General features: G+C 46.5%; 1 protein-coding gene across 3 annotated transcripts in view; it reads left to right on the forward strand.

Annotated features, from left to right (window-relative positions):
* The first annotated feature begins 4691 nt into the window (after nt 1-4691).
* The window catches only part of SEPTIN5 (septin 5), a 68803-nt gene continuing 49840 nt past the window's right edge, over nt 4692-23654 (forward strand). Inside the window, exon 1 of one of the 3 annotated variants that reach the window (XM_073312267.2) lies at nt 4692-4780. Coding sequence is in view for 2 of the 3 variants with exons in the window: in XM_073312266.2 (XP_073168367.1) it covers nt 5264-5497 (234 nt within the window). In the remaining variant the exon portion in view is untranslated. Of the gene's footprint in view, nt 4781-5165; nt 5498-23654 lie in introns of those variants that run through there. The other 2 variants (XM_073312266.2, XM_073312264.2) reach the window with 2 other exon arrangements.

A 23654-nucleotide genomic window follows, 5' to 3' on the forward strand; every position in this document is an offset into this window, starting at 1 on the left:
AAGTATTTAGTGATTTTTGGGTGCCCAAATAGATATATTTTTAAAAGGCCTGATTTTCCAGAAAGTGGCAAGCATCCTCCTTCTGAAAAATCAGGCCTCTTTCATATTTTAATTTGGGCAACCAAAAATTGAGGCATCCAAAATATTCAGTCACAACTGTGCTTTTTGGGTGGGAACTCCAATTGAACAAGCTTCATAAGCAAATAACTAGTGGCTGATGCTTCTGACTGTATCATTTTTGGAGTCTCATCAGGGATACTCCAGATTAAGAAATTGGAATTGAATAAGGGTCCAGTGATACTCCGTCCCATGCCTGATGACCTTTAGTTGAATCCCTTCAGTGTTTAAATTCATAATATTTTGAAGTATTGTTTCATTTTAGTATGATATCTTTCTTCCCTGGCAACATCTACAATGATTCTTCAACTACATTTAGAAGTTTGCCTTTATTCAAACCCTCACAGTTTATCAAGAGGAACATATATTCATTAAACCAATTTTTGTTGTTGCAAGATGCCTGTTAGAGTAACTCTCTTGAGCTGCAGATTTTGATCCTGTTTTTCCACTATGCTGTCACTCCTGGCAGGGCAGTGTTAGTGTCAAGTACTGAATAAAGTCCATTTTCCTTTGTGGACTCCACACAGGTTTTATCGGAGCGGATGTGAAGCTTTCCAGTATTGTGGGACAAAAAGCCTGCATATGTCTGTTTTAAAGGCTGTCTTTAGCAGGATCTGAGAGAGCATGATTACAATCTGTTCAATCTGCATTGCATTTAAAATTCTGTGGCAGACTAACAATTTATGAAGCTGATGATTGGATTGTTGGTGCCTTTTGCTGTGTGGTGAAGACTAATGGCTTGTGGTTGTCTAGCATCCTTAAAGGAGCAAATATGGAAACAATTACTGTACTCTGAAAGATTTTTTTCTGATGGTTGAATCAATGAATGAAAATGAATTTGGGATGATTTCATAGGGGTTTTTAAAACATGTGTATGAGATGGCCAACCTCCAACTTTACAAGTCTTTCTGTGTTTTGATACGGGGGGGGTTGAGATGACAGAATAGCTGAAGTAATGGCCACAACAAGAACTTGAAGCCAGTGCTATAGTATGTGTGCCAGGTTTGGTCCAACATATGGAACATCTATGTAATTCTTAGTGCAAGTACATCTATCACTATACAAAATGCTTGTGTATTGTGCCCAAGAATCATGTATTATAGTACACACAGAGGAAGGCCACATACCTAAAGTCAGGCTTCAACAATGGGAAAACTGATTGAACTGTACGTAAACCTATCCTGCTCTTATATACAGTCTGTTTATCAATAGCTGGTATGAATTCATGGTGTATTCTTTTGTGAAGGAGTTAGTAATCTTAAAGGTTTCAGAGTAACAGCTGTGTTAGTCTGTATTCGCAAAAAGAAAAGGAGTACTTGTGGCACCTTAGAGACTAACCAATTTATTTGAGCATAAGCTTTTGTGAGCTACAGCTCACTTCATTGGATACATCCGATGAAGTGAGCTGTAGCTCACGAAAGCTTATGCTCAAATAAATTGGTTAGTCTCTAAGGTGCCACAAGTACTCCTTTTCTTTTAGTAATCTTAAAGTACCCCATAGGTAATAGCCCTTGTCTGCTATAAGATTTTTGGGGACTGATGTTTTTTCTTCACAGGTACTGTGGCTTGGAAGTCAGTGAGAACTGCTTCTTTAGAAATCAGGTCTCTGGAGACTCCCATGTGTGTCCCTTACCATTAATATGCTGTATATTTACTCTCTAGTACTGTCCCTAAATTACAGTCTAGTTCTGCTTGCCTGTAGAGGGTTTTGAATTCATCTAGGCTCATGATATGACAGTCCTGTCTCCCTATAAAACACTGCACTTCAATTGGCAGAGTTTTCAATCACAATACCACCTCTTAAAGTTGAGTAATGGAAACATGGCAAATTGCTACTCTGTACAGTGTTTTTGTAGGGGGGGAAAGCTTGACTCATATTGTATCTCAAGGTAATATGTTAAATCACAGAGCATGTATTTTCTAATTGATCCAGTTAAAAAGACAGCCATCTCAATGGGGGTTCCTCTCTCTAATTTCTGTGGTTCTGCTCATTATTAACAACTGTTTCTTGCAATGGGTTATTGACAACTGTACTGCATGTCATAGACTCTGAACATAACTTTATGCAGATGTGTCCCAGTGACTTTAGTGAGAGTAGTCATGTACATAAAGTTAAGCATGAGGTGTAAGTATTTGCAGGATCAATGATATTGAACACAATTTTCATGTTGGTACTAACACTTCCTTTTCCAGTCATTAACATTACACTTCAAAGGCTGCATTACTGTAATGGTAAGGTAGCACAGTTAAAATCACAGTCAGGAAATGCAAAAGTTAAGGTTCCAGCAACAAGATAATTAATCTGTGATTACACATGTGCTTTCTACTCACCTTGCTAAATGAATGAATTTACAAGACTGTAGGTTCTTTGGAGTAGGTTCTTTGTCTTTACTTACGTCTCTACTGTGTGTAGCACAATAGGGCTTTGACCTGACTGGGTCTCTGCATAATATAAAAGTTTTACAAAATGAAGGGGTCAATTAAAAACTTTAAATGTGAAAAAATCCTCATGAAGGCAATACTTTCATAGATCTATAGGTTCTAAGGCCAGAAGCACCCATTGTGATCATCTAGTCCAGTGGTTTTCAACATATTTACCATTGTGGGCTGCATATGCAGCTCTGTGTTATCTGGGCCGCATCCACATAATGTATATACAGACGCTCCACGGGTTACGCAAGATCCGACTTACGCAAATTCGCACTTACGGAAAAAGTTCCGTAAGCTAGAAATAGGAGGTGGGTGGTTTTTTGTGCAATGTTTGAGTATACATTTCTGACTTGTGCAAAATTTGAGTTACGCAAGGCTTTCCCGAAGGGAACGACTGTGTAAGTCGGAGAGCGTCTGTACTACCTGTATGGCCTGGAAGTTGTCACATGAGCCACAGCTGTGTGCTGATTGGGCTGCAGGTTCGGAACCACTGATCAAGTCTGTAATACGAGCCATAGAATTTACCCAAAATAATTCTTAGAGCATGTCTTTCAGAAAAACATCCACTCTAGATTTAAAAATTTGGCAGTGATAGAGAATCCACCCTTACCCTTGGTAAGTTGTTTCAATAGTTAATTATTCTCATGGTTAAAAAGTTATGCTTCATTTATGGTCTGAATTTGTCTAGCTTTCACTTCCAGCCATTGGATTGTGTTAGCCCTTTCTCTAAGGTTGCACAGCTGTAGAATCTGTGGGAAAAGTTAAGCTCTGTTAAAGGTATATCATAAAGCAACCAGGAAACCCTTGTGTGGTAAAAGAATAGTCTTTCTTTTCTAAATTGATTCTTATACTGTGACCATTACCATAGTTTGCCTTAAAGAGGTTACTGTCTTGTAAATTAATGGGTCTACTTTTCTTCCTTACCCAATGTGTTTTTCCATGTGCATCCCTTGCACAGTAAAACACTGTTAAATTGTAACATCTGCAAGGGTATAGAGGTCTCAAATGACCTAACTGTATTAACTGTTGGCAATTGAAGAAACCTAGTAACAGTCCTTAGTGAGGATAACTTACGGTGGAGACTTGATGTTCCAACTGCAGTCTTTGGATGCTTTTTAAACCAGCCTGGGAAAACTCACAGAAGTTGGAAATAGTTGGCTCCCTTTTATGTTAATTCACCAACGATTCCACTGACCCTTAAATTTTAGTAGTTCCACTGTAGGGAGCAGTCAAACATCTATCATTTCAGCTAACAATCTTTTTATTTTAAAGTAAAATAACCTTCCCTGTGCTAAGAAGCAAATGTCCTGTGTCCAGGAAAAGGTGGGGGTATGGGTGGGGCTGGTTGCATGAAAGTGGGGTGTAACTCCTCCACCCTTCCCCTCTGATATTTAACAGGCCTAGCAGAAGTAGGGTGCCCAGAGCGCAAGTATGAAAAATCAGGACACAGTTTTGGGGGGGGGGGGAAGGAGAGGGTAGAGTTGCATATAGAATAATATTGGGATAGTCCCACTAATAGTAGAGGTCGGGTCCAAGTTTAAAAATCCCTTTGCATCTCCCCCTTGGTAGGGTGGGTGATGATTTAAATCTTATTTGCAACGAGCATCCATTGTGCACCTTGGAGAAACCCACCCCCAGGGGCTGCTGCGGCGGCTTGTGCACGGGGGGGTGGGGCGGGGCGGGTAGGGGGATGCCTCTTTGCTGGAGGGAGAGGGTTGGCTGCGGGATGGGTTTTTAACGCGTGGGTGGGGGCAGCTGCCGCCCAGGCCCTGCAGGCTGCGGGGGGGGGGGGGGGCGGCGGAAGGGCCGAGCGCGGGCGCTGATTGGCTGCGGGCTGGGCCGGGCCGGGCGGCACGAGCGCTCCCGGGGGCCAGCCCAGCTCAGCCATGCAGCGGCGCGAGCTGACACGCGCACGCGGAGAGCGCTCTTGGCTGCGGGGCGCCCGGCGAGCCGCTGTCTCTGCAAAGCCGGCGCCGTGAGCACCCGCCGCTGCCGCCCCCCGCGCAGGATGAGCACCGGCCTGAGGTACAAGAGCAAGCTGGTCAACCCAGGTGAGCGGGGTCTTGGGGGGCTGCGTGGGGACCGGGGGCGCCGGGGCTGGGCTCTGCCTCCCTGGCTCACGCCGTGTCTTCTCGCTTTCTCCCCCTCTGCCGGGTTCCCCGATGGGCGCCGCCGCCTCCTCCTCCTCCTCCGCTGCGGCGCGAACACGGATCGCCTTGCAGAAGAAAAACAGGTAGGTGGGGCTTGGTCCTCCCCTGCCTCCCGCCCCCAGACACCCTGCCCCGGGGCTGGCAGGAGCGACCCCGGCCCGGCCGCATTGCTGCGGTGGGGGGTGGGCGATCAGCCGTGGGGTTCCCCCTGGCCCGCCCATGCAGCGAGCGGGGGGCGGGGGCGCTACCTGTCTAGCCCGGGATCGCTGGGTTTGTTTCTTCTTTGGCTGCATCCCGTGCAATAGACCGTTAGCCCCCGTCCCCCTGGGCGTGCGGAGCGGGCTGGGATGCAGCGGGGCGCTCGGGATCCGAAGCAGACATTGCAGTATTCGGAGCACGTCCCCCTGTCAAACCCCTTCCCCACACCCCGTCTATGCACAACCCTCCCCCCCCCCTTGTTATTCCGCTTGATCCTCGCCTCCAGCCGCAGAAATGGGCACGCTGGGGACATCGGCTTCCATTCGCTCTTGGGAGACGTGCGGGGAAAGGGAGGGTGATGTAATCAGATGACATCAGCAGGTTTTTGGTTCTCTATTTGGTCTTTGGGAGGATTACGGTGGTTTTATAGGAAGAGGCATTTGCTCTCCAGTAAGCATGACTTCTTGGGTAGGGAGCGAGCAGCAGGGTCCTCCGGTGTGTGCTTGAACACCCACCATCATGGACAACCTTTGATGGGAGATAGAGGCAGGGCCTGCCTGTCTGCAGTGGATGGAGCTAAACTGTATTCCATGAGGACCCAGGTAGGCAGTAGGAGGAGACAGTTAACACATGGGGATGCTACTAAAGATTCTGTCAGCATTAATGCCCCTATTCCCACCCTTCATCCTCCTGCCAGTTGCATTTTGGATGTTCCCTCTTGATTAGTCCTTCCTGTCCCAACGGGATTCTAATTCACTGGACAGACCCACACACCCTATAGCTTTCTGCCTGTTGAGGGATCCTGTAACACTGTACAGCCTTGTGCTCCATAAAAATGCAACTTGTTGGACGGCAACCCAGGAGTTACCTAGTCCTTGCAAAAAAAAAAAAAAAATTTTTATGTAGCACAGTCAAGCACTGTTAAAAAGCTCTTGTGCATTTCTTGTAGCTGATGATCGTTTGAAAGGGTGGGGAAATAAAATAAATCCAGTGATAGTGTGGTGATGGAAGCTTGGTAAATGTGTTTTTTCCAAACCTGAAGTGTATCACCAACATTTTCCCCTTCCGTTTTATTTTGAGGCTTGTTTCCCCCTCTCCCTCGCCCTTATCTTGAAACATACAAGTTCTGCAATTGTAGTAAAGCCGGATCAAGCTGAAAATCAGCAAGAGAATTGCGAATCTTAGCTTGGAGAGATCAATTATAAAAATGTGTGTAGATTTCTGTTTTTTTGTTTTTTTTAAAGGGAACATTTCTGTGTAAGCCTCTTTTCTGCTCACTCCCAGTGAAAAAAGTAAGGCAGGGATGATGATGATTAATTAGTTATGATTATAGTGTGTAGAAGCCCCTATCATGCTGCATAAAAATAGTTCGATATAGTCCATGCTCCAGAGAGCTTACAGTCTAAATAGGTAAGTCAGACAAAGGGTGGGAAGGCAAATAGGTATGGGGAAGTGAAGTGACTTGCCCAGCATTACACAGGAGGTGAGTAGTAGAACACAGGTTCCCTGACTCCCAGGCTAATGTTCTATCTACTAGACCACATTTTATATTTCAACATGTCACTCTGCAGCAGAGAGTGGTTTTCCGCTGTAGAAAAGCTGGCCTGGCCTCATATATACACAGATACTTGCATATATATCCCTGTGTTTATATGGAGAATATAGCATGGGCCTTGGGTGGAAGAGCACGCTTAATTATGAGTTTGTGCCAGCTGCATTACTCATGAGTGGTGGAGTGAAACCAAGCTGTGAAAACAAAGCAATCTGCTGAAATGAGGGTAAACATCTAAATATGTATCAGTCAGTTAATATCCTTATTTAACCAGGTTAAATCCTTCCAGAACAGGTTTTCATTTACAGTGCTGACCCGTTTAAGATAGAATCACACATGCCGGCAGATGATAAAAAAAATGTACCCAGGCTGTACTTTTATGCCACTATACTGGCTCCTCAAATTTAATACAAAAGCCAATTCTATAAATACCCTCATAGAATAACAGTCTTCAGAGAAGGCAATAAGAAATCACATTACAAGTATGGTATCATTCAATAAAAATCTTATATAAAATGTTATCTTAATGCCAGTGTCAGGTGCATCATACAACTGATCTAATCTAGGTCTGAGAAATCAAACAGAATGATTTCAGAGGATATTGTACTATATTTGGTTTAGACCCGTGCTATCTTAGGACACTGGTCAGGGAAGTAGTTGGTGGTTATACAGTGCCTAGCATAATGGGGCCTTGATCCATGAATGGAGTCCCTAGGTGCTACCATAATACTGCTAATAAATCACAGTAGACTTCCTTTCTTGGAGAGGATATGAGTGCTTTCCAAGGAACCTCCTGTTAATTGCTAAGTTTGGGCCTGAGCCTGTGCCACTGAAGCCATTAACTTCAATGGGCGTGGGATCAAATCGTTTGAGAGGAAGGATGGTGGGTTAAGGCAGTGAACTGGGACTCAGGAGATCAGAGTTCAATTTCCAGCTTCGATGCACTTTCCTACGTTACCTTGATTTAAGTCATTTAATCTCCCTCATTTTGCCAACTGTGAAATGGAGGTACCACTACTTTCCTGCAGCGGGGTGTTATGAAGGTAAATCCATAAGTACTTGGGGGGGGCAATCTTGGATGATGAGCTATCCTGTAAGTATCTAGATAGAAGGTATTGCCTTCTCACCGGGAGGGAGATCAGGTAGAGGTGGTGACACGGCTAATGAGACACAAGCCCTTGTGCAGAAGGGAAGATCTCTGGTGTAAACATTCCTACACGAGAAATGAAGCAATTTGTATAAAGAATGTGTTGAGCAGTGAGCCAAGAAGCACAAGTGCAGCTGATGGAGACTCTCTGCCAAAGCCTGAGGGCTCACTGTGGGTGGAATGCAGGTGAAACTGAGCACCTGGCTGAGTGGAGCGGATTGGCAGGCTCCCTCTGAACCTGCCTCTCTGACTTTGTTTGGGGTGGTTCCTTGTTGTGTCCCTGGAGGTTGGCTTCTGATGACTCAAGGCTGTTGTGTAGCCCAGTGCTCTTTGAAGTGATGGTGGTGTGTTTAAAAGTCTGTTAATGTGGGCAATGTCCTTTTTAAACTGGGAGGGTGAGAACCTGTTCTTACAGTTTCTCTCTCACCCACATGAAATTGCTGAGTTGTTTGGGAGTGGAAGTATGGATTAGCTAGTGGATCCAGTTCTCTTAACGTGGTTGAAAATACAGTTTGTGCCTTCACATCCAGCTCTGTCCCTTTCCTTCCACTGCCACAATCAAAGGGTGACTCTTGGAAATGGGTCTGTACTGATCATTAAAAGTATATATTTGGGTAAAGTGTGTATGAAGGATGCTGTACAAAAGACAGCACCTGAATGTGTGTAGAGGGGTGGTTTGAACATAAGTCTTGGCATCAGGAATTGTTATATTCAGTGTAATGAATCAGTTCTCCCCAAAGTAATGATTGGCCTGAAAATCATGAGATTTGAAATGCATTTGAAAATAATGCATTATTGGGTTGGGTTTTCATTTACTTTCTGGTTCTTGAATCTTTAGGTTTCACGTTTTCAAGCTATTATCTGAAATCAGGATGGCTGGAAACTTAAAATGGAAATAAGGTGTAAAGAAAACCCTCAGAGATCAGAAGTGTAGGTGACATTGTCACTGACTCCCTCACAATCAAGCGCGAATAAGTGTCCCTGTCTGTAAAATGGGGATAAAACTATTCACTTCACTCTGGTGTTGTGAACATGGATTAGCTGATGTTTGTGAAAAGGGCAGTATAAATGCTAAGGCCTCCAATCCTGCAAGCAGCTTCTCGTGGGCAGATTCTTGCCTGTGCAGAGTCCTGTTGAAACCCATGTCCGAACAGCTTGCAGGACTGGGACCTGTTCATATGCATCTTTCAGTGTCGCCAACTCTCATGATGAATTGGTGTTTTTCTGAGAGCTCCAGCTCCTAGTGGGGTCACATGATTTTGTGAGACTGTGAGCTTTCATTAAGAAAAAAAGAGTTTCTAGCCCTAATGTTAGTGGAGGAAAGCTTCAAAATGTGGCCGAGTCCCAGGTGCAGAAACCACAAGACAGGTAAACAGAACCCTACATCTCTTTGGCTTAAAAAATCAGGAGAGATTTAAAAAAAATAATCTCATGATTATGTAGGGCCCCACTCATAATTTCTTGAATGGTTGGCAATACAGGGTTGTATTCAGACACACGGTGTGTTAGTTTTTCATTTCAAATATGTTGGAAGATTTTTAATTTTTTTTTTTTTTTTTTGCTGAAGATGGGGTTTTATTTGCAGTTTGGTAAATGGTGGGTTTTTTTGGTTTTTTTTTTTTTGGCCAGAGTTTTACAGTTTTTCATCGGTGTGTGGGTTAGTTTGTCCCTGATACACGGTTGCTTAACTTAGACTCCGACTCTATTGACATCTGTTCCAACCTATTAATTCTCACACTTGGCTCCACTTCCTTGGCTTCCAAGAACAAGCTGCTGGAACGGGAGCAATGAATTGATCAGAGTCCTGAGGTAAACGCTGGAAATGGTCTGAAAGCAGCACCTCTTTGCTTATTGGTTTTCTACCGTCTGTGTAGCTTGGCCGGAGGTAGCAGAGGGGTGGAAGATTTGCACCTCACATCTCTGTCAGCTGTGGTGTGTATGCTGTGATTTTCTTTGGTTCAACTAAAAAGGCAGATTGCTGCATAGCCTCCCAAAGCAGACAACAGTTCAGTGCTAAGCACGGCTGTGTCAGGGGCTGGAATAGGGTGGGGGCTACAGTGTGTCAAGAGGTTCAGCCCTTACCTGGATCGCCTTCTGTCATGCATCTGTCCATACAGTTTTATTGCGGGGGCCCCCTGCCATGCACAGATGGTCTATTCTGGGCAGGGAAAGCCTGGCCCATGCAAGACTTACTGTAGTGGCATCTGATGTTTTCTTGCATGACTTCTGAAGCAGGGGTAGCAAAATGAGGTCCGTGTACAGGTGGCTTGATCATACTGGTCCAAGCTGCTTGAAATCTGGGCACAGATCCTGTCGAATGGAATGATGCTGCCGTTCTTATTTCAACTCGTCAGTTATTCATGCTACAAATGGATAAAGTGGCCTGCAGGGAGGGCAGAGAAGGGGTTGAGCCGTTGGGGCACGTGCTGAGTCGTACAAGTACAGCCCAGCAGTTTATGAAAAGGAGAAGTAAGAATTTTCTGACTGGATTTTCTCCTGCCAACTTCCACAAACCACTCAGCCACTTGTGCACGTGTCAGATATGTAGCGGGAGGCTTCCAGGGCATGCTGCTGGGGCTTGTAGATGCTGTGGAGGAGAATTACAGGGACATTGTCCAGACTTTTAGATGCTGAAGATCATGTTTAGGGCCTGATCCTGCCCTCACCGAAGTCAATAAAGCAGGATCCAAGCCTTGTTTAGGTCCTGTAGGTGGTCTAGAGCAGCGTTTCTGAACGGGTGGGTCACAAGAGGCAGTGCGGGGTTGCGAGACATTGGAAGTGTTGTTACAATCTAAAGCAAAGCAAATCTCGCTCTCCCCGCTTTTCACACTGTCAACCTCTCGAAATGCATGCACAAATACATTAGCTAGGGTTAGCACGGATCCTGTTAGTTACAGTAGAACCTCTGAGTTCTGAACACCAGAGTTACAGACTGTCCAGTTAACTACACACCTCATTTGGAACTGGATGTACACCATCAGCCAGGAGCAGAGACTCAACAACGCAAACAAAGTACAGTGCTGTGTTAAACGTAAACTGCTAAAAAAAAAAAAAAGGGAAAGTAGCATTTTTCTTCTGCCTGGTAAAGTTTCAAAGCTGTAGTAAGTCAATTTTCAGTTGTAAACTTTAGAAAGAACAACCAGAATATTTTGTTCAGAGTCACAAACGTTGGAGTTACGAACAACCTCCATTTCTGAGTTGCTTGTAACTCTGACGTTCTGCTGTACTCTTATGGTAAATGTAAAGGGATCACACAATTTTTTGATCTTGAATAAGGAATTGCCAAGCTGAAAAGGCTGAGAAAATGTTCCAGAGAGAAAAGCAAATGTATCAGTTCACTATGTTCTGGATAGTTTTTGTCGTCCAACTTCTTCTTTAGTCGCCTAATGGATTGTATTTTTAAATATTTGGAAATCCTATAAATCAGACAAAAGGCATATTCAGCCAGCTAATCTCCCTGCCGCCCCCCGACAGTGCATGATTGTACCCTACCATATATTTCTTACTGCTTTGCCCAGTTTCATTTTAAATATTCCAAGCAGCGGGGCTTCCGCTGCTTTCCTGGGGACATGCTCACAATTTTCATTAGGCTAAATTCTCCTTTACTTACCTTCATTCTGTTGCACCTAGTGATTCCACGAGTACCATGCCAGTTCAGCAACGCATTTAAGCATGTGCTTAGTGCTTTGCTGACTCAAAGCCTAGATAATTCCTCTCTGTCCTTAACGTTTCTACATTTTGTAGTCAGTTTTCATGTCTCCCAGTGTAGATCCCACTTAGCCAAGTCATGGTATCAGGGGAATCTTGTCTTTCCTCATATGTCAGTCCCTCCAGTTAATGCATTTGTGTTGCTCTTATCTGAGCTCCAGTATGCAAGTAGCGGGGATGCTCACATGGTCAACACCTGTACTTTGCAAACATTCTGCCCCAGGAGCTGAGATTTCTGTCGCATCATGTTATCTCAAGCCCTTTGAGAAAAGGAAATCCTAGGTCTTGGTGCTAAAGGGTTAACGAGCAGAAGCCAGTGTCCTCTTGAACTGTATTGCTTCACTAGGCCTGGTGATTGAGTTATTGTAGCAGCAAAAGGTGGTGTACAGGAAAACCACAACGAATAATTATTCAATACTTACAGACCAAATACAAGAGGTGTTTTGAATACATACTAAATGGAGAAAATCTGCTAAGTATTGTGTGTGTGTTGGCAGGAAGTTTCTTGGTACATGGAATAATTCTCATGTGAGCAGGTTTGTGTGTGTCTGTGTCTGCAGTGTGGTTAGCCTTGAAGCGTAGGAAAAAAGACATCTGTTTTCTGTCACACATTCCTCTTGTATGGTGAGTTGTGCAATGTCCCTGGGCTGTAGAGCGGTTCACACCGTTTGTCTTCATGGAGAATGTGCTGCATATCTGTGATCGAGCATGATATGCTGCATGGCTGCAGTGGGGAATAGGGTCCCAAAATGTACGTACCCACCCTGTTAGTACATGAATTACTGTTATTCCAAGGCTGCTCTGCCCCACGCATTTAAATTAAACAAAAAATAAAATAGTGGATGGTATCGTATACTGACAAGTTGCATTTGTGCGTCATGTCACCCTCTAGTAGCTAGGCTATAGACAGACTAAAGGACATACTATTACCACTGCTCAAGTGGGGAAGATCTGTACTTTTGGGGTGCAAAGTCCAGGTTGCTAGGTTCCAGCTTGTTAGGAATGTGTGAGAGATTGTGTCTGCAGCCTCTGAATTGCTTCTAGTTTGACTTTCTGTCATTCAAAACTAGATCCCATCTTGCCCCTTCTCAGGGATAATGAGGGCCTCTCACTCCCAAAGCTAACCTGTGAGACTCTGTTCATTTCTGGATACCTCCATGCCAGAACGATGTCAACAAATTGGAGGGAGTTCAGAGAAGAGCAATGACAATGATTAAGGGAGAGCAGGAACTGGCTGACTGAGGAAAGCATGGCCAAATGCTAGCCAGGGGATACGGAGAGGAAGTGAAACCGTGCACAAGTAACTGAAAGGGAGTGACCCCTTCCACCAAGGAGGGAGGAGAATAGTTGTGGGGTGAACGGGTTTGGTAGAACTTGCCAGGCATGAAATTAAACAAAGAGAAATTGTGGCTGATGTATCAGATGTTTTCCAAAGGTGGAATCACAGATTGTGGAGCAGCATCCATAGGGACATAGGTGGGGGCTGGGGTGTTTAAAACTCAGCTGGCCTGGACGCTGTAGGGAACAATCCCACACTGGCAGAGGGAAAGGCTATGGGAACCTCCAAGATCTTTCCATCTCTAATTTCTGATTCAGCGAGCTTGGGGCTTTCACTCCCCTTTTCATTATGAGCTGTTCTTTTGTCCCTATGCAGTAAGCTCTTTCCTCCTTCCACCCGCAAAGCATCATCTATGTACAGCTGGTGCTGCTGTCTGAGCTTGAGCGGCTTCCTCTGACACTGTAGTGTTGACCCTATGCTAGCCACAAGGGGGTGCAAAAGCGCATTGATGGTCGCACCCTTCCCTTCCTGCCTGGCTGCTGAGCACTTGGCTGCACCAAACTGAGAAGCCCGAGGACCTGGGTCCCTCCTGGCTCCAGCTGTACTGCTCAGCTGCTTTTTGTGCCGTTTCCGGAAATGTTGGGAATGACTTATTATGCTTTTGCTTTTATCGACTACATGTGGTTGTGTGGGTGTGGAGTTGGAATGCCCTGCCTGAGCTGGTGGAGTTCGTGCTGCTCTCCCAGAGTGATTGCTGGCAGGGGTTTCAGAAAATAAACCACAGAATCCCATGTGGGAGCTGTGGGAGACTAGACACAAACAGTGAACCCGTCCCACTGGCCTCTGGACCTTCTTGGTTTGTAAATAAGAGCGAAAAAATGATCCACTAAAGCAGGACTATGGGACAAGTTCTCCCTCCTGCTTTCTGCAACGGGAAAGCCATGTTCGCACAGGAATGGTTTAGGCACCAGAATCTTTTGGTTGCTGCATTTCATTTGTTTGTTGCACTAGCAATCCGAGGTCCCAGTCAGGAGCAGTGTGTTGTGCAAACACAAGAATACAATCTGATAGTTTGACTATTGAATGGTGCCTCACAGGTCTTTTTAAAATCAGCTCCCATGTAAGTCACTTTGCTTTCAACTGTTCAAATGTTTGTGTAGCCTATTAGCTATTTTCTCAGTGTGGGAACTTTTCTACTCATGCTTCTCACCCCATGTGCTATACATACACATGGAGAGTATATTTTCCCATTCAACTCCAACTGCAGCCTTTGATGATGATCTCTTATTTTAGGATTAATTAGATAGCCAGGTGCAACCCAGGACACTGCTCAGTTGGGTTCCTCTACATACTGTCCACTGTGACAAATTGCCGGCACTACTATGATGGGTCTCGCGCTTTCTCTTCTTGGGGGAGTTGGGGGTTCAGGGCATGGTTTCTTGTCCCTGAACTGGGTGCCTCACTAGTGCCCTAGAGGATGGGAGTGGAGAGGGAGGGACCCGGGCCTGCCCTCTACTCCGGGTTCCGGGTCCCAGCCCAGGGGCCCTAGGGATAGCAGCAAACCACTAGAACTAGCGGTTCCTTCTCCTGCCCTTCAGCTTGTGGGACTTCCTGCCCTCCCTCTGCACAAACCAGGTGTCCCTTTACCTAGGGTCTTGGTCTTCTTAGCCCACCGCAGCACTTCTCAAACTCTCCTCTGCTTCCCTCCAAACTGCTCTCTGCTCCAACACCAATCCACTATGTTTCAACTTCTCCAAACTGCTCTTTGTGTCAATGCCAATCCACTCTGCTTCAACTCCTCCAAACTGCTCTCTGCTCCAACACCAATCCACTCTGCTTCAACTCCTTCTCTTGTCTGATTGAAGCAGGGGGTTTTTATCATGTGACTGGCTTCAGGTGCTTTAATTAATCGATAGCGAACTTTCTTCCCTCTACAGGGAATAAGGCTCCCTTCTAACACTCTCCTGCTGCCCTCTGGCCATGCTGTATCACATCATCTATATGGTATTTACGTGGGCCGTATCCCAGTAGTAGTCAAGCACTTACAGCATCTAATGTCTCCTAACCCCCCTGTGAGGTAGGGCAGTGCTATTCTCTCCTTTCACAGCTGGGGAACCGAGGCGCAGAGAGACTAGGTGACTTGCTCAGGCTCACACAGGAAGTCTTGGTTGCAGCAGGGAATTGTACCTGGATCTCCCAAGTCCCACTGGACCATCCCTCCTTTCTCATAAATACTCTTCTTAGTCCCTAGCTAGTCACAGTTTGGCGCTCCGTTACAGTTTCAAAGGGTCTACAGCCTGTCCCTTTTGGGGGGTGTTAGCAGGTACTGGAAGTGCCAGTGAGCAGTTCTGGAAATAGCCCATCTGTTCCAATAATAATATTCCTCTAACTCCTTCCACTGGAAGATCTCAGAGCTCTTTGCACATGTTAAGAGTTCAATCCTACAAAGGGCTGAGTGCCTCCAGCTCCTACCGAAGCCGATGGGAATGGAGGATGCTCAGCACCCTGTAGGATCAGGCACTAATGACCTAAGCCTCACAGTGCTGGTGGAGGGAAGTGTTTGCACCATTTTACAGGCAGTGGGGCAACTTGAGGTCCAGCGCAGTTAAGCTCCAATTCACATGGCAAGTTAAGCTCATTCCACAGGCTGATGAGGACCTGATAGGTTCATTGCTCATTTGAAGAGGTTCCCCCGCCCTCCAAGGGAGCTCTTGGCAGTGTGCGTATTTATTACGAGAGAGGCAGGTTTTCAGGGAGAACAGTAATTAAACGCGTGGTGCTTGTTCACCTGCTATGTTCTGGGAGGTAAAATCAGGCATGTGCTTGGGAACAGATCCAGCTCGATGCCTGGCGCTCTGTATCCACTGGTTCATACGCTACTTTACTAGCAGGGCCGGGGTTCACAGGGACGCCCTGTTCTGTCAAAGCCAAGTCACAGCCGGGCTCAGAACATCCTCAGTTACTGAGCTGTTTGTTCTGGTACCAATGGCTGCGTTTGAGACGCACCTAACTTCACCTCAATAATTCTTCAGACCAGCGTAAGTAACCCAGCCTGTCGCAGCTCAAGCTAAGCGCTCCCCGGCTCTCTCTGCACTTGCAAGGTTCACAGGATCTGAAGTGACATCTCACAATGATTTTAATAAACAAAACAAACTGGGAAAGGATCCCAAGGCTTCCTCTGTGTCTCCTCTGTTCTGTGGCTCTATCTCTGGCACTTGAATAGAAAGGCCGCATGCCATCTGATTGCTCTGTGACTGTATTATTTTTAGAAGCCCCTTATACGACTTGTGAAAAGCCTTCCTGTTTGTTGTGGTAGGACCAGCCTTTGGCAGCTGCTCCTAGGCTCCAGCCAGTGCCAGGACCTTTGCTGTCTAGTTTGAATTGCTGCTCGCATCTGAGCATCTCTCTGGTTCCCCGTGGTTATGCTGTCATGGGCAGATGTCAGTCAATAGCGGGATTGTTTTCTTGTTAAACAAACATTAGTGTGTGTGGAAGGCACAGAGAGCTGTATGGACCGGTGGAACTGATAACTTGTGTGTGGAGTGCACAGTCCCTGTCACGGCATGGTACATGAGGCTGGCTGGCCTGAAATTGGATCTGATCTAGTTTTTCTGTTTACAAAGTGCGTGTGACTTTTTGTAGTCGTATTTCATATGTGGAACTTTTCAAGCCAAAGAGCTTCTCAAGCATATGCCGTGTCCATCCAGGGGTGCTGGAGTGCAGCAACCTATGGGCTGGAGGGTAACACGCATCCTGTGCACAGCAGTGATGGGGGAGGAAATTTCGGCCAAGAACACCAAACCTGTGTGCTTATAACTGGTATCAAAGAAATGTCAATGTCCGGGTGGAACTGGCAGGCGGGATCTCTGTTTTCAGTTCCTAATGCGAAAGAGAGACACCCAGTGCATTTCATGGCGCTTGGTTTGTCAGCCTCAGAAGGGTGAAGGGTAGTGCTGACCTTGTGGGGATTGGATCTGGTAGAATCTATTGGTATTTTAAACCTGATGCTTACAGCTTAGAACCCTGTCCTTTGGGATTTCATTCCCCCCCCTTCGCCCCCCTTTAAAATAAATCCTTCAGTCTTTTTTCTTTTTCTTTATTTTCTTTAAGAAACCATAGCAGCAGCCCAGCCTTCATCAGCAACCCTACAATAATAAGCCAGTGTTTGTTCGCCTTGAAGAAAAACAGATCTCAGCTTTGCGCTCCCAGAGCGGTCGTTGTTTCTCCCTTCGTGCTCGTTTGAGTTTTATAATTATGGCAAAAATACCTTGATGGAGTATCCTGCAAAAAAGTTCCCTAAATGCAGGCCATGAAGTCAGCCTGGACCTGTTGATTAGATAATGTACCATGGGAACACCCAGTGCCAAAGAAAAGAGTGCAAGAGAGACGTGTTACGTGGTTGGATCACCTGAAATACTAGTCAGAAGCAGATTGTGTGTGTGTGTGTGTGTGTGTGTGTGTGTATGTATGTATCTATATTCTCTCTCTCCCCCCCCTCTCTCTTTATTTTGTGTCTATACAGAACAAGACACTTGTCATTGTTAGATACATGTGGGCATGCATACAGTAACAAGTGACTTGGGCTGGGCCCTCCCCCACCCCAGTTCTCTCTGCTCTGTTTGTCAGAAATACCAGCGTTACAACTCAGAAGCCATATTCTAACCCAGTCTTCCTGCCTGACATCTCCCTGGACTGTAGAATTTTCTCAGTCCCTATGTGGTGGGGAATGTCCCAGGCTACAGGGACCCTTGTAGCCAATTCCTAGATTCCAAGGCCTGAAGGGACCGTTGTGATAGTCTAGTCTGATCTCCTGCATAACAGAGGCCAGGGAACTTTACCATGCGCATCAACTCTGCGCTGGAACTGGGGAAGTGTTCTGATTAAACCTTCCTTGGCCACCAGGGTGTGTCTGTGATACGGGTCATTCAGGGTGTACCTGTGTGGGAGATTTGAATCTGTGACAGGGCCAGGGGGTGACAGTGGGGCAAAATGGAAGATTAAAGGGAAATACTCTTTTAGAAGAATTTTCGTGGTGTAAAAATACATCCAAATGTAGACAAGTGTGGCTAGAATGCTGGACTTGGACTCGGGAGATCTGGCTTCCAGACTGAGCTGCGTGACCTTGAGCAGGTCCCTTCTCAGCTCTCTGCCACAGTTTCCCCTTCCACACTTTTGTGTATCTTGTCTATTTAGGCTATTTGTACAATGCCTCACAACATGGGGCTCTCCTCTTGGTTGGGGCCTTGAGGTGCTGCTGTCTAGGGCTCGTACACACTATCACTTGTGTCAGTAAAACTTACTTTGCTCAGGGGTGTGAATAAGCTTTAACCGGAGTGACGTTACACTGACCTAAGCGCCAGTGTGGACAGCGCTATGTCGGTGCGTCTCACAGAGATGTGTTTATTATGCTGATGGGAGAGCCGTCATGCATCTAGTGTAGACTAGCCCTTATAAATGAAATAATACAATTTCCATCCTCTTTCGTAGGAGTCATATATCAAGGACAAAACAAGCTCTGACATGCACAAAGTTCTGGGCACGTTATATACCATACCTGCGCCTGGGGTTCACTTGGAGACATTTAGCCCTAAATTCCTTCAAAACATTCTGGTTTGACTTAGGTCTGCATCACAGGCTCCAAAAGTTATTGGAGGGGATCTAATCTGCTGTTGTACCTAATTCTGATTCAAGAGGCTATGCGTGGTGGGTTAGCCTCTTGTGGTTACCAGTGGTCTGTTGTTGTTGTCACTTGCATGTACCATCTCTGGGCAGGGTGTGTGCACGGGGGTGTGTGCATTTCCCTCTCTGTGAGGTATGTGTGGAGCTTGTTCTCAGTTAACCCATCCTACAAGCATCATAAGGCTGTCCTTTTAGCAGTGTGGCCGTTTTCATTTATTTTTGGGTTGCCTCTTAGCAAAACAGTTTAGTGAACACAATTTTTCCACCACATTTCTTCCAAATTCTCCGTAACAATAGGTACTGTTGTGCCTTGAGCTTCAAACAGCCACAGCGTTTACACTCAAATGATTTCCTGTCTTGTTTAATATCTTTTTTTTTTATTATTACTCCATTTCTTTTGACTTTTGAAAATCCTCTGTAGCCATTTCAGAGGTGGCACTTGCATGAACTCTGTTGTGCTGGTGTCTGCTTCCTTAGAATCTAATGCCGTTCGCTTTTTGTAAATTTTCACAAGCGTTCATTTTGGAGGCAACACAAAAAGTCAGTGAAATCAACAATGATGCAGAAAGATATGCACAGTGGTGGGAAGGATTTGCAATTCCTCCAAAGCAATGTTTTATCAATGGGCCGTCATTAACAATTTTGCCACAGGGCAAATGGGGATTATACCAATGATTTTGATGGAATCAGCTTTAAATTATCATGGAAAAGAAGACGGAAACAGCAGCAAGACCAAAGACAAAAATATCAGCAAAGAACAGAGACTGTACCAAGAGCCTGAGCCATTATCTCATACCATGCAGTGATGCTGTCTGGTGTTTTATCACTACTTCAGGCGGGAATCTGACCCTCCGGATACATCGACAGTGGAAAAAACAAAACCAAACCTGCGGCAGCCAGTTTCAAAGCCTGGATCAGCTGAGTTTGGCTCGCACTGAAGGGCTAAAAATAGCAGTGTAGACTTGAGACTCGGGCTGGAGCCCAGGCTCCGAGACCTGTCCTTGTCACTGGGTTTTGGAGCCCAGGCTCCAGCCTGAGTATGAAGGTCTACACTGCTATTTTGATCCCCTTGTGCCTGACTTACTTGATGCGAGCTCTGAGTTGTTTTGGTGGGTCTTTTGTTGCAGCGTAGATGTACCCTGGATGATCTTTCTTGACTCGGTTTTGGTTTTAATCATTGGCTCCAAATACTGTTATGGTATCAGTGATGAAATTTACCAGTGTTACAGGACTAGGTTTTGAACGCTCTGTTTTTATGTTAAGATCATAATGCCTCTACTGATCCCATTCCTAAACACAAGCATAATGGGACCTCTGGGCATTCCAGCAACAATATGATGATTTCTATTATTATTTATCTATCTTGAGGCAGTATCCCAGTTGTGGACCCAGAACCACATTGCGCTAGGCGCGGCCCAAACAGAATGAAAAGACAGTTCCTGCCCTGGAAAGTTTATAATCTACATCATGTTACCAAATAATAATGAGAACCAACTTCTTCCATACTGCCCAGAGAGCTGACACTGGGCAGGGGAAGTCGGGACCTAGAGATGAAAAGCACCACTCTGAGAGTTCAGTGCTTCTGGAAATGCTCACTGCAGAGTGTGGCCATTTTCTAGGCCAGTTCATTTATTCAAGCCCTGCCACTGGCCTGAGCTAATACTGGGTCCACATGCCGTATTGCAATATTGCATCTTCCCTATCTCCCCCCACCATGTAACTCAGCTACGTTCTAGTCAGCGTAAAAGGGTCTGTTGCAAAACTTCTGACATCTCCCATGAATGGGCCTCTGCTGAGTAGTTTACACACCTAGTGCCATGAGCATAGTTGGCTTTTATGTGCTGTGGCCCATGGATTAGGCACGGCTGCATCTAAGAAGGGGAAGAGAATTTAAGTTAGGAAAATACTGTGGGCGGGAGGTCCAGAGCTGCTCTGAATGGCCTTTTCATCTCAAGGCTGTAAAATTCCGTAAGAGACGTCGATCTGTGAGCGGCTTCAAAGGGCTCTGGCTCCCCCAGTAGTTTTTATACCTCTGGAGCCGGGAAAAACCCATTTATTTGGCCCGGCTCTGTTGGACTGTTTGCAGGAAACTTTCCAAGCCTGTTCATGTTGGCACAGGAAGCTTCCTTGCTGAAGCAGGGGTGTGTGAGCAGAGCTTGCATGGGACCTAGTACCAGGCCAGCCATACATCCTGGGGAGATGGTGCTTAGCCGGTCTAAGCAGAAGTAATAGCACCGTTGTAAGGATCTTATTCATCTCCTTTACGTTTAAACCAATAGTTGTATCTGGGGCTGGTGGGAGATTCTGGACTGAGCACTGAGGGTATCCGGGTATTCTCACACACCACCAATGCCGTAGCTGTGACCTGGAGGGGCCGTCTTCCGAGACTGGGGTCTCCCCGTGTGGCCACTTCTTGGACACTCCACTGAGAGTCCTGCTTGTACCGGCAGTTTGTGTGAGCTGGGCTTCTCTTCCCTGGGAGCTTGGTGGAAAGTGGTTTCCTGTTGCGTGCCAGACAAGCGCCTTTGTGTGACTTTTCCTGCAGCCCCTTATGTGTAGACGAGGCTGTCGGTAAAAATCCCCTGGGGCCGCATCATTGTCCTCCTTAAAACTGCCCTCTGCAGTGGCACCTACAAAGCCTTGACAGCAGTTTAGACCGCTGGGGTGCTGACGCATATCCCCGCTGTCTCGTCATTCCCACACATGTTCCTCCCTTGCTTTTGTCTTACACTTAGATTATGAGCTTCTTGGGACAGGAACTGTGTCTGTGCCTAACACACTGGGGCCTTGATCTCTGACTGGGGCCCCTAGGAGCTACCGCAATACCAACAGTGGTCAGACTGGAATGCTTTGGGGTCGTTGCTGACCTAGGCTGGGTTTGAACCTGGGAACTCCGAGGCTAACTGGTTCTGTGTCCTTGTACCTGTCTCCTGAGGCATTCAACAGGCTTCAAAGCCAGCACAAACCTCTTTATTTAAACCCCTCTCCCCACTTGCCTTTTGCTGCGTGGATAATCTGAAGGTGGTGTTGCATTGTTTGCTGCAGGGTAGCTGGATGTAGGATTGAAATACAAAGAATAATGAGGCAAAGGTTCAGCAGGAAATACAACTACTCTACAGAGCTTAACAGCTGTTTGTAATGGTGAGGATGCTGAGTGCAGGATGGCTTCCCCTGCATTTCTGTGCTGCAGATGCTTCACCTTTAAGCATGGCTCCCGGGCTTCTGGGTAAATGGTGAAATATGATTTGTCACAAGACACATTTGTAATAGTCAGTCCTGACTAGCTCTGGGAAAGGAAAATGAATCCCTCGCCATCCCTATTTCTGCCAGGGGGCTAATATCGTCATTCCTCAAGTGTCTGTGGAGTTTGCAAGCCCATTTGTACCTGGAAAGAGACAAAGATTTTCTGGAAATAGGTTGATGACTTTCTGCTGCGTTCAGAACAGTTTGAGTTCACAGCACCTATGCTAGGTCGTTGTTTCGTGTTGTCGTGTCGTGCCCCCCCCTCCCGCGAGGCTGCTGTTCAGAAAATGCAGTGGACATAGCTGGTTGGACCTTGCTGCCTTTAGCCTTGGTTGAGATGGGTTGCAAATTTGAGCATGTCTTTACATACATCTTTACTGTGTGTTCATGTAACACGACACAGTCTGATTTGTGGTAAGTTTCCATAGGCAATGAGCTAAACACATAATTCCAGGCTGAGTGACTTTTTCTTTTAAGGAAAACCACGAAAAGGAACATAAGTAAAGTCTTCATCAACAAACTGTGTGTTTCTCCTTGGTTGCGTGCTGCAGCGGGTCTGAGAACAAAATGGCTGTTGATTCCTACACTCGGAGAGAATGCTGAGAAAGCTGAAGGTGGGAAGGTCACGCGAAGCAAGAGGTCTGGCTGCCTTTCAGCTGCACACACAATATTTCCACTGGGCCGGTCATGGCATGTTGGGAGAACGTGGTAGCTATACCTGGTTCCCCAGGTTAGACACCTCCACAGAGCAGAGAACATTTCTCTCTCTCATCAAAAACCCTGTGCTTTTAGAGCCCCTTCCATCCAAGGATCTCCAAACACTCCGCAAACAAGGATAAATTAAGCCACACTTATTATTACCACTTTATAGATGGAGAAACTGAGGCATGGAACACACACACATTTGTGTGCCCAACTCGCGCTCCCCTGGGCCATGATTTTTGGAAGTGTTGAGCAGCTGCAGTCCCCTTGGAAGGTGCTCAGCACCTCTGACTGTCAGTCCCCAAGGCTCTCAAGTTTAGCACCCCAAAACAGGAGCGCTCAACGCAAGCGTTGAGATGCTAAACCAACAACGTGGGTCTATGCGCCTCCCCGTGCTCAGCTCTAGCCAGCAGGCCTGTGCGCACATTCTCTCGTGGCCATGCTAAGATGCGAGGCACCGTGTGTAAAATTCATCCCTGCTGTAACTCTCCTGAGTGACCGATGAGCAGCAGCCGTGTGTGGGTGAGTTTGGGCCTAATCTCTGCCACCAAAGTCTTCAGTAAGTTGGGTGTTTGCTGCCTCACAGAGATGTCTCTGTCGATGGGTTCTCCTGGCACTGTTGTACTGTGTGGCTGAAGGGGCCATGCCACAGTGGACAGGAAGAGGATGCCAGGAATTAACCAGGTGGAAAGAGCCCGCTGCCGCCTCCACAGAAATGTGTCACCCGCAGAGTGTGTTTGTTCCTAGGCTGTCAGGAAGAGAAACCTCTTGTACAGACCTGCTCCCTCTGACTGGAGCAGAGGGGGTGGAGAGGAGAGGACTCTGGGGCTTATTCGCTGTAGGGGGGAGTTGGACTCAGGGCAGTTCTAATGCTCCTGGCTGGGCTACTCATTTGCTTCTCTATGTGGCTGGCAGTGTCCACCGCCCCTGTCTCAGGCATTGAAATGAGGCTACAGAACGAAATGCTCCCGAGGAGAAGCTGGCAGCAGGGTGCAGCTTCTCTTTAATCCTCCCACTGTTAATCTTCCTGTGCCAGGGAGGCTGCGTGGCATGGAAAGCTGAATGCCGGCTGGGAGCCAGACAGCCCTGAGGGTCTGACCTTGCATGGGCCTGAAATGAGTTCTAGGTAAATAAGGACCCGTTTCATCCTTCTGCACTGCTTGCATGCACAGACACACCTCTTTCTGCATGGGGCATCTCGTTTCTCTGATCTCAGGCTTTTGCACCGCACCCATCGCTGTGCTGTCCACGTATCCACTGTCCCTGGAGCTGCCTTGGCTGGTCAAAGCTCTGCTGCATGCCTGACATACAGAGAGGCTTTCACCCTTTGACAGCATTGCAGGCTGCAGCCATTTTCTCAGTCAGCTTAGTGCTGCTTCTGATGCCACCGTGGGGGTAGGTGCTCAGGCGTAGGTAGGGGGCTTTACGCTCCAGCCTGGCCAGCCCAGC

The sequence above is a fragment of the Lepidochelys kempii genome, chromosome 15 (genome assembly GCF_965140285.1).
Source record: "Lepidochelys kempii isolate rLepKem1 chromosome 15, rLepKem1.hap1, whole genome shotgun sequence".
Classification (NCBI taxonomy): Eukaryota; Metazoa; Chordata; order Testudines; family Cheloniidae; genus Lepidochelys; species Lepidochelys kempii.